Source organism: Eleutherodactylus coqui, chromosome 4 (genome assembly GCF_035609145.1).
Source record: "Eleutherodactylus coqui strain aEleCoq1 chromosome 4, aEleCoq1.hap1, whole genome shotgun sequence".
Classification (NCBI taxonomy): Eukaryota; Metazoa; Chordata; class Amphibia; order Anura; family Eleutherodactylidae; genus Eleutherodactylus; species Eleutherodactylus coqui.
In genome coordinates, this window is record NC_089840.1 from 140,064,766 (window position 1) to 140,077,096 (window position 12,331).

General features: G+C 42.4%; 1 protein-coding gene across 1 annotated transcript in view; it reads left to right on the forward strand.

Annotated features, from left to right (window-relative positions):
• The window catches only part of PFKFB2 (6-phosphofructo-2-kinase/fructose-2,6-biphosphatase 2), a 42,532-nt gene extending 32,429 nt beyond the window's left edge, over positions 1-10,103 (forward strand). The window contains exons 9-15 of the mRNA XM_066601590.1: positions 452-659; positions 1,555-1,701; positions 3,694-3,798; positions 4,666-4,795; positions 5,636-5,698; positions 8,709-8,773; positions 9,897-10,103. Of these exons, the coding sequence (XP_066457687.1) occupies positions 452-659; positions 1,555-1,701; positions 3,694-3,798; positions 4,666-4,795; positions 5,636-5,698; positions 8,709-8,773; positions 9,897-10,103 (925 nt within the window). The remainder of the gene's footprint in view (positions 1-451; positions 660-1,554; positions 1,702-3,693; positions 3,799-4,665; positions 4,796-5,635; positions 5,699-8,708; positions 8,774-9,896) is intronic.
• The last annotated feature ends 2,228 nt before the right edge of the window (positions 10,104-12,331 follow it).

The following is a 12,331-nucleotide window of genomic DNA, read 5'->3' on the forward strand; positions in this document are numbered from 1 at the left end:
AGGCTGAACAAGATGGACATTTTCTTCATTTCTTCATACTATGTTACTAATAAAGCTCTGTTTAACTTTAGGATTGTGCTTTTTTTTTTTTCTTTTTGTTTTTGTATATTTTTTCCCTCTTTTTGTATAGCTGTAAATAGAAAATTATGTGCAAACTGTTGTCCCCACATCACAGTGATGTAAGTCTTCAGGTGCATTGTATAGCTTCTGGTTGCGCTGCACTCACTTATTCTGCTCCCTTTTTTCCCCCTCTATCCTTGGACCTGCAATTTCCATAAGTGAATCTGTGAGTATTCTGGTAGAATCCATGCAGATTGTTTTGTGGAGGTGAATAGCGTAACTGCTGCTGAAGTAACATGTGTAGCAGGCTGTCAGACATCTGCACTCTTATGTTGTCCTTTTTTCTGACTATATAAACCTGTAACCTACTTTTTTTTTTTTTCCCCTATAGGGAACACTCTCTTATAAAAGTTATCAATGTTGGCCAGAGGTTCCTGGTGAACAAGGTTCAGGACTATATACAGAGCAAGATTGTCTACTATCTCATGAACATTCACGTACAGCCTCGGACTATCTACCTGTGCCGACACGGCGAAAGTGAATGTAACTTAGCTGGGAGGATTGGAGGAGACTCTGGCCTCTCGGCACGAGGGAAACGGGTACATATTACAGAATGCAAATGTTGGGGGGAAACATGAATTTGGCTTACCCATTTAATTACAAATGAGAGAAACCACAGGACAACCTTATGTGATTTAAATTAAAACAACCCTCTGGGCCTGGATGCAAAAAGGTGTCCACACCAGCTTCTCAGACTACCTGGTGTACATTATGTAATAGTAGACCTCATTAGTCTGAAGCCCCATTTATACTGAACGATGATTGCTCAAACCACAGTTTGAGTCACAGTTTTGAGTGATAATCTTTGCATAGTCTACAGTAGCTAATTAGCTACTAAAGAGCTATGCAGGCGGAGCGGGTACCATCGCGATCACCACGAGAACAATACAGCTATTTTGCATAACCAAACAGCTGCATTGTTCTCTGCGCTTACAGCTCACGTCCAACTGTGAACCAGCAGCGGGATAGGAGCTGAAAGAATCTTATCAGCGCTGCTGACTATGAGAACAGCCTGCACTGCTGATAAGAGTTCATTGCTCAATTCTAGAAAACTAGAATTGAGCGAGGAACGAATCATGCACGAAAATTCCATGATGTCCATGCATTTAGATGCAACGATTATCACTCACAAGATGGCTTTGAGAGAATTTTGGGCGATAATCACTGTGTTTTAATGCGCCTTAAAGCACCACACCTGCTTTGATTAGTACTGTCATTATGAGCTGTGCTGACGCAGCATGCAGTGTTTTAGGCTTTCGATTCCTACTATGTGCATCAGGTAGTCAGAGAAGCGGTTTGGCCGTCTTTGTTTGTCGAGAGCTGAATATGAAAATGCTTTTATGTATGATATTGCTCTAATGTTCATCAAAATAAAAAAAAAACTGAACCATGTTAACCAGTTACATCTTACTGAAGTACATTTTATTCATGTAGTTTGCCCAGGAACTCAAAAAGTTTATTGAAGAACAGGAAATTGTGGACCTCAAGGTTTGGACCAGTCAGCTGAAGAGAACCATCCAAACCGCAGAGGCGCTCGGTGTGGCGTATGAACAGTGGAAAATTCTCAATGAGATAGATGCTGTAAGTCGCTGCCTTCAGTTTACTAATATGATGATAAACAGCCCTTTCTCATACACCCATGTCAGGTCATGTATAATTAATTTATAGTGCCCCTACTATATTTGATAACTAAGTACTGCATTCAATGTGGTTCTTGACCCTTGATGACAGTAGATCCAGAGAATACAATGGATACTGCATTTAGTTCAGTGATCTCTTACTAACTTCATTTTATTGTGGGAGCTTCTGAGAATCTCCTCTTGAACTTGAGTGCGCTCTGGGGAGATTTGCATTGTGCAATCACGTTGTAACAAAAAGCTTTTGTAAAGTTGTCCCTTATCTGGTAAAACCATATGATGATGCAGGTTCTTAAAAACATGTTTCAAAAAAAACCTCTAGTAATCACCGAAGGGAACAGAAATGAAATAAAATTTAACCTTTATTAAATTTTTTTTAATTTTTTTAAATTTTGCAGAAGATAAGTAAAAAGGTTGTTATATAAAGTTCAACAACCCAGCTTATTATGACCACTTATTCCTATCATTCCATTCACTTAAACTGTTAATATCACTATGGAGACCCCTATAGATTAAGGGTTATCAAGATTATTCATAATATTACATATGTTCCTTGTTATCAATTAAGCTGATAGCCCAGTTCTATTCAAATCATAACCGGGTTCTAAAGGGAACTCCTCTAATCAGGTCAAGCCTCCTATAGAATGGCTTCCTCTCTGACTATTCTGCCCTGATAATAGATGTCAAATGATTATACCAGCTTACAGATGTATACTGCATCTAATTCTTGTATATTGTATATAGTTCCTCATTTATATTTCACGATGAGCGATAGATCATCAAAAGCTAAGTGAATTAAATTCTGTTGTATCCAGAGATTGAGACCCCTGACATAAGAGTAAGGGTAAAGATAATTTGCACTCTCACTCAGCAGGGATGTGTATCAGTTCAATGATGCATATTGTAGTAATGATTATATACTGAGGAACATATACTACATATCAGCTAGCTGATTAAATCAAAAGTCAGATTCAGATGATATATACTTGAGATAATCCATCATGCATGAAACCAACTGTTGATATATCTCTTATGTATGATAGTCTGTTAAATAGCGCCGTCACACTATCATCCCTAATACAGAACTTAGAGTATATTTATAGAAGCTTAGCGTATCAATTCATCCTGCTCCTTTCTATATCTTGATGGAGACAGGAGCAAGAACAATAAAGTTTTACTAATTATAAAATAGAAAAAAGAAATTTTTTAAGAAAAACCTTTTGCCATATTTATAATAAAAGAATCTAAATCCTAAAACAAAAATCCATATTTAGTATCGCTGTGTCCGTAAAAGTTTGCTCTATCAAAGTAATGCATTATGTACCTCGCACGGTGAAAGTTGTCCAAAAATAAAAATAAAGAACGCTAGAAATGCGCTTTTTTTGGTCACCCTGTCTCCATGAAAAAATGTAATAAAAAAGTAATCAAAAACTCATATGTATTCCAAAATGATACCAACGCAAACTATAGGACATCCCGCAAAAATTGAGCCCACGCACAACTATGTTGAAGGAAAAATAAAAAATTATTGCACGCAGAAGATGGTGGCAGAAAATTATTTAAAAAAAATATAATGTCTTTGGGGGGAAAAAAAAAAACGTAGTACAGCAAAAAAAAAAACTGCTTAGTTTCCATGATCCGCATTGATTGCGGTATCAAAGTAGTTAAATGGTTGCAATGTGATCTTGCTTCGATCGTGGTTGTTGCAGGTGAGTATTAGCTGTTTCAAGCACCCGGCACCCACCAGGTATGGAGCTCCCATACCTCACCTGTAACTGCCCCCTGTAACTTTTATGGCAACTATTCATTAACGGGTTAATTTGTGACTATGGTTTGCTAATCGCTTCAGTACAATGTCTTCAAAGCCCTGCCAATATGCAGTTGTGTGACACAGGTAGAATACAATTACAGTATTCTCTGTTTTCCTTTGTGTTAGGGAGTTTGTGAGGAGATGACTTATAAGGAGATTGAAGACAAATACCCAGAAGAGTTTTCTATGAGAGACCAGGATAAATACCTCTATCGCTACCCTGGAGGGGAGGTGAGCTTTAGAAATTGCTTCAGTTTCTGTATTGTTTTTACATCTATACATATCTGTATGTGTTAATATTCTAATGCAAGTGAGCAAAAGGTGAACCAAGTCTGGTATATTACTGATCACAACATTCTTCATTGATGAGCAGGAGTAATCTGACTGATGGGCCACAGAAAGAATACAAGTTGTAAGGGAGACCTGTCTTGTAATCCCTACAGAGGTTTATATTTCTGTACATGCAATTATCAATCAAAGAACAGCACAAACTAACCAAATGTTTGGTATTTGATGCAACTCAATAGACTTCTTAGACCTTGTTTTTCTTGCCCCCTACCCCTTCTAATGCCCATCTCATGGCTCGTATATATGTAGACAAGAAATCCCATACATGTACAAAAAGCCAGTTACCACGAAGAGACTGTTTGTTACATGCACAAAATTACAAAGACCTATGAAAACGGGTGGTGAGGGAAAAGGCCAATGAGCTCTTAATATCCATCAACTTACTTCCTAACAACCTCACCGAAGGGACAGAGATGGATACATGGAGATCCTGTCTGTGAATGTGAACAAATATGGCGACAGTTGACGCATGTGAGATTACTCACAATATCAAGCCAGCACAAAACATACAGTTAGTGCAGAAGCAGTGAGGAATCGAAAAGTAGGCATTGATCCGGGTCTGAGAGGCAAAAAGATATATCTGTGTAAACATAGCACCACCAATTGGAGGGGGGTATGGGCTGTGAAGGAGAACGTACCCTTGCTGCTTCTATGGTCCCCTTAAGATGCTCCAAAGTGGAGATTTAAATTACATGTTTGTTTTTTGCTTTGATTTGCTAGTTTATTAATACATTTCAATATGGTATCTAGTCCTATCAGGATCTGGTTCAACGCCTGGAACCTGTCATAATGGAATTGGAACGTCAGGGAAACATTCTTGTTATCTGCCACCAGGCTGTGATGAGGTGTCTCTTGGCATACTTTCTGGACAAAAGTGCAGGTAACAAAGTTTAAAAAAAAAAAATATTATATTGAATTCAGAGATTGACCCCCTGTTTATGCCACTCACTAATAATGTTTCTGTTGAAGAGGTACCATTTTGCCGGTATGTTGTGGTCACATGACTGCACCTCCACTGCGTTTCTGCGCAGTCAGTGAGGTTTCATATTCTTGTCGTGTGTCTTTTTTTCCCAGCACCAAGAATATGAAATGTCACAAATCAACATCTTAAGGGGATGTCACGGGTCATTTCACTCTTTCTGAGCGTTATTTAATGTCCCCTGGATGTAATGTCACAGTGGACTAGGAAGCTACGAGAGGACGCAGAGTTCCAGCTGAAAAGGAAGGGTGGAGATACAGAGAAAATAAAGATGTTGCTTTTAGGCTCAATGCGCACAGCCATATTTGCACTGCAGGATCCGGACCGAGCGTTCTTCTCCCGATCTCGCAGCAAATACTTCCAATAGGACATGCTAGGAAAACTCTTTTCCATGCCCACGAGTGGAAATTGACTGATTTTCTGCTCGTGGAGGAAAATCGCAGCATGTCCTATTCTAGTACAAGGCTTGCACAGGAGGCTTCCATTACAGTGAATGAAAGCCATCTATCCCACTGCCAGTTGAGGCGGATCCTCGTCGTCGCCAGCGTGACTCGCGCATGTGCGGCGTTGCGCCACCCTGCACATTTGCAGAGAGAGAACACAACTGTCTAATTAGAAAAACACTATTTGAGAATTTTTTTATGAGTTGAATACGCTCTTTAAACAATTCCTTTTTACTTTTGGCCTAGTTTAATGGTTCTGCATAGATTTAACGGGCCCTTCTTTTTTTAATAATTCCAGATGATTTGCCGTACCTTCGTTGTCCGCTGCACAAAGTACTGAAGCTGACCCCAGTGGCTTACGGTGAGTAGTCTCACTGGATCTCATTTTGAACTATAGAAAGGGAACAGCTCTCCAAACTTCAATTCTTGCACATAACCGTTCTTTGATTGATACTTCAATATATATAATCAAAGGTACTTTGCATGCGGGTGTTACAACATTTCAGACAAGTACTGTATAATCCATTACATTGTATCCCTGTATAGTACATAGCCGTAGCAGCAATGTGTCTGAAACAATTCTTTCATCAGGCTGAAATGGAAAAACAATAAGATAGCAAGTTACCGGAGCCCACGGACCGCTAAAAACAAAGGCTGAACCTCTCTGATAAAGCAATCAACCTAAAATATATACATAGGTCAATGCAAAAAAATCCCTTCCCTGATATTTAGGATGATGCCAATGAGTGAGTAGCCGTTCATTAAATCTGGTTTAGGAGGTAATTGCTCTCAGTAATGGCCCTTTTATACGGTCCAACAGTCATTTAAACAACTGCAGGAGCGCTGACATCACCGCTAAGATTGTTAGTGCTGGTGCAGAGCGTTTACTCTGAAAGACTTGTCGCTGGATTGCGGGCTTCTCGCTCAGCGATGAGGACAAGTGAACGAATGGTGAGCGATTTCCATTTACACGTAATGATTATCGCTCAGATTCGTTCATTAGAACACATTTTGAGCAATAATCGTAATGTGTAATTAGAGAAACAAAATAATCTTGTAGCGATGGCTTTTTAATGGCTAAAAATGAAATGACGCGAACAGTGCAAGTTTTGAGACTTCCTTAGCCATCAGACTATCACCTATGGATGAGCTTGGGGAGTAAATCCTTAATGAGTCCACAGATAAGGATTTACGAGCTTTTTTTGGTCTCTAAATTGATGTTTTATAGAACCGAACTTGATTGCCATCTATAAAACAAAAAAATGTCTCCGCTTGACTTAACAATGTAAAACCATATTATTGATTGATCTGATCATACCCAACAAAGGAGATAATATCTGATACCCCGAACCTTCAGGACATAACTACACCCTGTAGCGTTAAGGGTATGTATGAAGAGGGATCAGAAGTCGAACCCGCTCCATACATTGCAGCTGCTGGCTGTTTTTTTACAGCTGACACCCGCACGCAGAAGCTCCTTTAAATGCCGCCATCAATTCTGACAGTGGCATTTAAATGCCCCGATCGATGTACAGGGGTGTCCCGCACTCTCCCCTGCGATGAGATCACAGGTTGCCATGGTAGCCTGGGGGCATTCTGAAATGCCCCTGGGCTGCCATTGCAGATTGCATGGCTTAATAGAATGCCTGGTAGATTGCGGCATAATGTAATGCTATGGCATTACATTATAGTGCAGGAGCGATCAAAGCATCACAAGTTCTTATTCCCCTTGGGGACTAAAAAAAAAACGAATGTAAAAAAGTGTTATTAATTTAAAAAAACTACAAGGTAAAAAGTTTAACCCCTTCGCCTTTTGCTATGTTTATAATAAGACTCTAAATGATAAAACAAAAAAAACATACTTGGTGTTAATGCGTCCGTAAAAGTCTCATCCATCAAAGTAACGCATTATGTACCCCGAACAGTGAACGGAAAAAACTAAGCAACGCCCGAATTGTGCTTTTTTTTTGGTCACCATTTCTCCAAGAAAAAATGTAATAAAAAGTAATCTGGAATATTAAAAGGTTAACTGCAGCTGCTGAAATGTGCAGAAAGTGTCCTCACTTACTATGTCATGAAGGATGGTTATCCCATAGAGCCTCCATGAATGCAAATTCTGTAAAGCGCTGCAGAAGGGGTAAATGCAAGTTTAAAGAACATCTATCCTCCTCCTCCTCCTCCTCCTCTGCCATGCTTTGAGTCATCACCATAGGGACAGGCAGAGTGATCCCTGGGGAAGTGGGGCCCCTTAGCAGCCTTCACCAGGTTTCAACAGGACTTTGCAGTCTAGAAGGTGGAATTGAATCAGCTGCAGCTTGTGAAGCAAACCACTCCAGGAGTGTGCCTCGTATTGGCGTTTGGGAGTCCCTTTGCTTCATTCCCTTGTCTTTGGTGATTCTGAGAGACTTGAAGGGAGGATAGTTATACTGTTGAAGGGAACCTTTTTGTAAGTAGTGCTAAATTCTGGTCGGAACAAGGCTTAGATGAAATTTTAATGGCTTTCCTCTAAATCATCAGATGAAATATAATGCCAATAGGTGGAGCATATCCACCACTGTCAATTTCTAATCCACCTAAAACTAGTGTTGCTAAGTTTTTCAGGAGAGATATTGGTATCCATTAAATTTTATTTTGCTCACTAATGGCCATTTCAATAAGGGAGTAAATAAGGAGGTCACCCGATGTTCACAAGGTACAGGTTTGTGTCCAGGTTGTTTTTTGGTACTTTATGACCAGATCACTACAATCCAGAATTCTCCTATCAGGGGTTACCACTCCCCGCTCCAGCTTAATTACTGCACATACAGGGTTAAGACCTGGACCATTGCTAGATATTTGGCTCTGGGGCTTATATAAGTTGTCTGTAGAATAGGGTGTTGGTCAGATTTGCTCTTTTATGCAGCTTTATAGCAAACCGCAAATCTTCCATTTGCTCTTTTTCCATCTTCTTCAGCTCAAGATAAGGGCTCCACAGTATTAGTACCAAGAACTCGATGGAGGCTATGGTGCTGCAGCAGGAATGCCTGTAACAAAATCAAAATACGCACCAGTGCCCGCAGGTAGCGCTGCAATGGTGTACTTGCCCTGAAAGCACTTATGGCTCTTACACACCCCTCAAGTCCTGGTGCTTTCCTCAACTCTAGGATAAACTGCAGATCCTGCACTGGGTGTATGTACTCTTCTCCCGCAGAATTTAGAAATCGCAAACCAGACTTGCAACCCAGAAGTTAGCGCCAGGCACTCGTGCAGCAACATTCTGCCCGCGGCATAATGGCAAATGACTCCCTCCAACACGCACAGACACAAACTCAATCTACTCTTGCTTCTAGACAGATATCCATTTTATAGATTGATTCTGTTTTTTGTTGTAGGCTGTAAAGTTGAATTGATCAATCTTAATGTGGATGCAGTGGACACGCACAGAGAAAAGCCCGAGGTGAGTTCAAAACATTGATAGTTGATCAGATTTGTAGCTCAGAAATACAATCAGCAATGTTTTTATTGTCATGTTTTGTTATATCATGTGTCAGCTATGTAAAAATCCTCCCCGCCTCGTCGTACAGATATCGCCTCTGCCGGGAGAGACCACGTATAGGCAGCGAGTGCACTGCGCCTGCCCCCATGTCACATGTACGCGGTCAGGCGCAGTGTAATTTAATTGTTATATCATGTCAGCTATGTAAAAATCCTCCCAGCCTCGTCGTACTGATGCTTGTAGATACCGCCTCTGCCAGGAGAGACCACGTATGGCCAGCGAGTGCACTGTGTCTGCCCGCATGTCACATGTACGCGGTCAGGCGCAGTGTGATTATTTTTTTCCAATTCCCTGTTCTGTTTCGTAGTGGAGTTGCATATAAATTGTATGGGCAGCATTGCATGCACTGCAGTTACAAAAGTATAGGGCCCACGCTGTGTGGTACCTTGAGAAATAGAGCATGCTGCAATCTATTTCTCATGTGTATCTACTTGCAGTGTCTACACGCACATGTGCATGGATCAATGAGAGTTGGTTGATTTTCCTTTACTCCATTCACCACGTATCCTGCGACCATGCATCGCACACATAATACACGGTGAAAAAACGCCCGTGGGCATAAGCCACAGAGCTTACAATGCTATAAAATACCAAATGAATACCTCCGTGATTCACCACTATTTTCCAGATCCTCTGTCAGTCTTTGCTCACCCATTTGCAGCAATGGCATGTGATTGCTGCAGTGGACGCTAGTGTGTTCAGGGCAACATGTCGTTGCTCTAGCAGAGGGAACAGAGACTGTTGGGGAACCTGGGAAGCAGTGCTAGGGGATTGGTTAGTACTCTTACTGGGCCCCCACCAGTCTCTCCGCTCCAGCTTATCCGATTTATTTTATGATGTTCTAAGCTTTTTGGTAAAATATCAGTTCACTGGCCTGGACAACCCTTCAATATGAGCTTTATGCTGGCACCAGCATGGCGCTTCTGTTCATAGCTTTGTCCACGAGATGTAGAAGCAAACTAATACTTTTAAAGTATTTCCTTTTATTATAATCAATGTTTTATGATTTTCCAAATCGTTTTAGGGCACCTTTGATGTGAACCAAACATCTATGCGACTAAGGCGAAACAGTTTTACTCCTTTGTCCAGTTCGGATACAGTCAGACGACCACGAAACTACAGTGTTGGAAGCCGTCCGCTTGATCCAGTAGGGGCAGACAGATACAGAATAGCTCCGGATGGGTCTGATCGCCCACTGAAACAAGTCAGTGTCCTTTGTGTCAACTCATGAATGATTAACGGAATTGATCTTTTACTGTCATACACGCTTCTTTCTAACCACTTTCACTATTTGTCACTGAAGGCCGTAGTTTGTCGTAATGTTGATTGTTAACACTAGGACCTTTGCAGCGTTGCCATCTTTTTGACATTCTTTTTTTTTAATAAGGAAAATTTTTTTAATGGATTATTGCTCTGCTGATTGTGAAGTACGTGAGGTTGGATCCCCACTAGTCACACTGAGGCCTCATGTCCACAGGTGGGTCAGATTCCGTGGGCGGGAGCCCGCCACTGAATCCCACCCTGCCCGTGGCAAGAGGACATTACTTACCCTTCTGGATCCTCTGTGTAGCTGTGCAGGTCTTCCATCTTCTCCTCTGGGGATGTGGGAGGGCACACTGGCATGTGAATCGGCCCGCCGGCTGCCGCACATGTGCTGTGGAGATTTTTTTTTTTAAATCTCCTGCTTTCTCGCAGGATCCACAGCACATCTGCCGTGATAGCTGCAGGTGTACCGCGGATCGGACAGCTTCCATTGACTTAAATGGAAGCCATCACTGCGGGATCCGTGGCAAAATAGAGCATACTGCAATTTGTTTTCAGTCCAAAGAACCGTCTTTTAATCTGATGGTCCGACAGGCTCAGCTACTTGCTGCCAACTAATTCCTTTCTTTCTAAGATCAGGCCACAGATTAACTTGCTCAACAGAACATTTATTAATGGTAAACAGTAGAACATCAACACTCAGTTTTAGGATTCAGTAACAAGTCAGTTGCTTCAGTCACCTGGTGCTGCGTATTGTGGATGGATCATGCCGGACCTGGGCAGTAATTTAGACGCCCTTTCTCTGTCAACATATAACGCTCAGTACACAGCTTTAAGTAATAGGCATTCTTTTGGTAGCCTGCTTTTGGCTCACAACATTGGCTGCAGCAGACAGGAACCACTCATGGGATATCTTCCCAGCAGTCATGGTAACTCACAGCACATTTTCTGCACAAACCACTCTCTCATTTTTCAGGTTGGACTGCTACTGGCTGCTACACATTCCACATCAGAGCACTTGCAGGATAGATGAGGGTGCTCCGCAGCCTGTGCCATGCTCTGTGGTGGCGGTAGCCTCCGCCACTTCAATTAGCTGACAGGATAGGACTCTGCTCTTTTTCTGCTGTATCACAGTTAGTATTTCAGGCAATCCGCATGGAGCTTAAAGGGTTATCTGGGGACATAATATTCTGTAAAACTTTGCTCAGCCTGCAGTATTAAAATCGCAGAATACATACCCCCCTTCCACCAGCTGTCTAGTCCCTGCTGGTCTTTACTGTCAGGTGCAGGGTACAGGGAGCTGGCGATGATGACCAATGCGGCCAATTGGTGAATAGCTGTGGCTCTCGCGTGACGCAATGTCAGATCATCATGACTCTCCACCAAGAAGTGAAGTTCAGCCGGATTTGGAGAGCCGACAGTGCCTAGGTAGAGCGGAGGGGCGACCATGTGATCTGTTATTTTAATACTGCAGTACAAGCAAAGTTTTACAGACTTTTTTGCCCTGGATTACCCCTTTTAGGTCCCGGCATCTTGCTGCATCACAGCGGAGCGCAATGAAATCACCTGCAGATAAAAGATACTTACCAGGTAGAAAGGCATATCTATTGGGTTAACCCCGTACTGATCTGAAATTCACGTCCTTCCAGGAAGGAAACAAGGCGTTCCTCTAGAACAGTGGTGGTGAACCTATGGCAAGGGTGCCAGAGGCGGCACGCAGAGCCCTTCCTGCTGGCAAACTGCGCCGTTGGCCGCTCACCACTTTAGTGAATACCGGCAGGGGCCACAGCTCCCCTGCCAGTATTCACTCAGCAACACTGATCCCGGTGCATACTGTGACGTCAGTGTGCACCTGGGATCCTCCTCCTCTGACGTCTCCTACTTGATTCCGTGAGAGCAGGGTAGGAGGCGTCTGGCAGCACACACTGACGTCACAGTGTGCACCCGGGATCAACGCCAGCAGCAGTGCCGAGTAGAGGAGGAGGGGGAAAGTATATGGGGATGTCTCTATTACTGCTGGGGCCACTGTGGGATGTCACTATTACTGCTGGGGCCGCTGTGTGTGTGTGTGGGGGGGAGGGGGTTCACAGTTACCGCTGGGGCTGCTCTGGGGGTGTTACCCCAGTGGTAATAGTGACACCCCACAGCGGACCCAGCTGTAAAGGTATGTTTATACATGACGGAAATGTTGCAGAA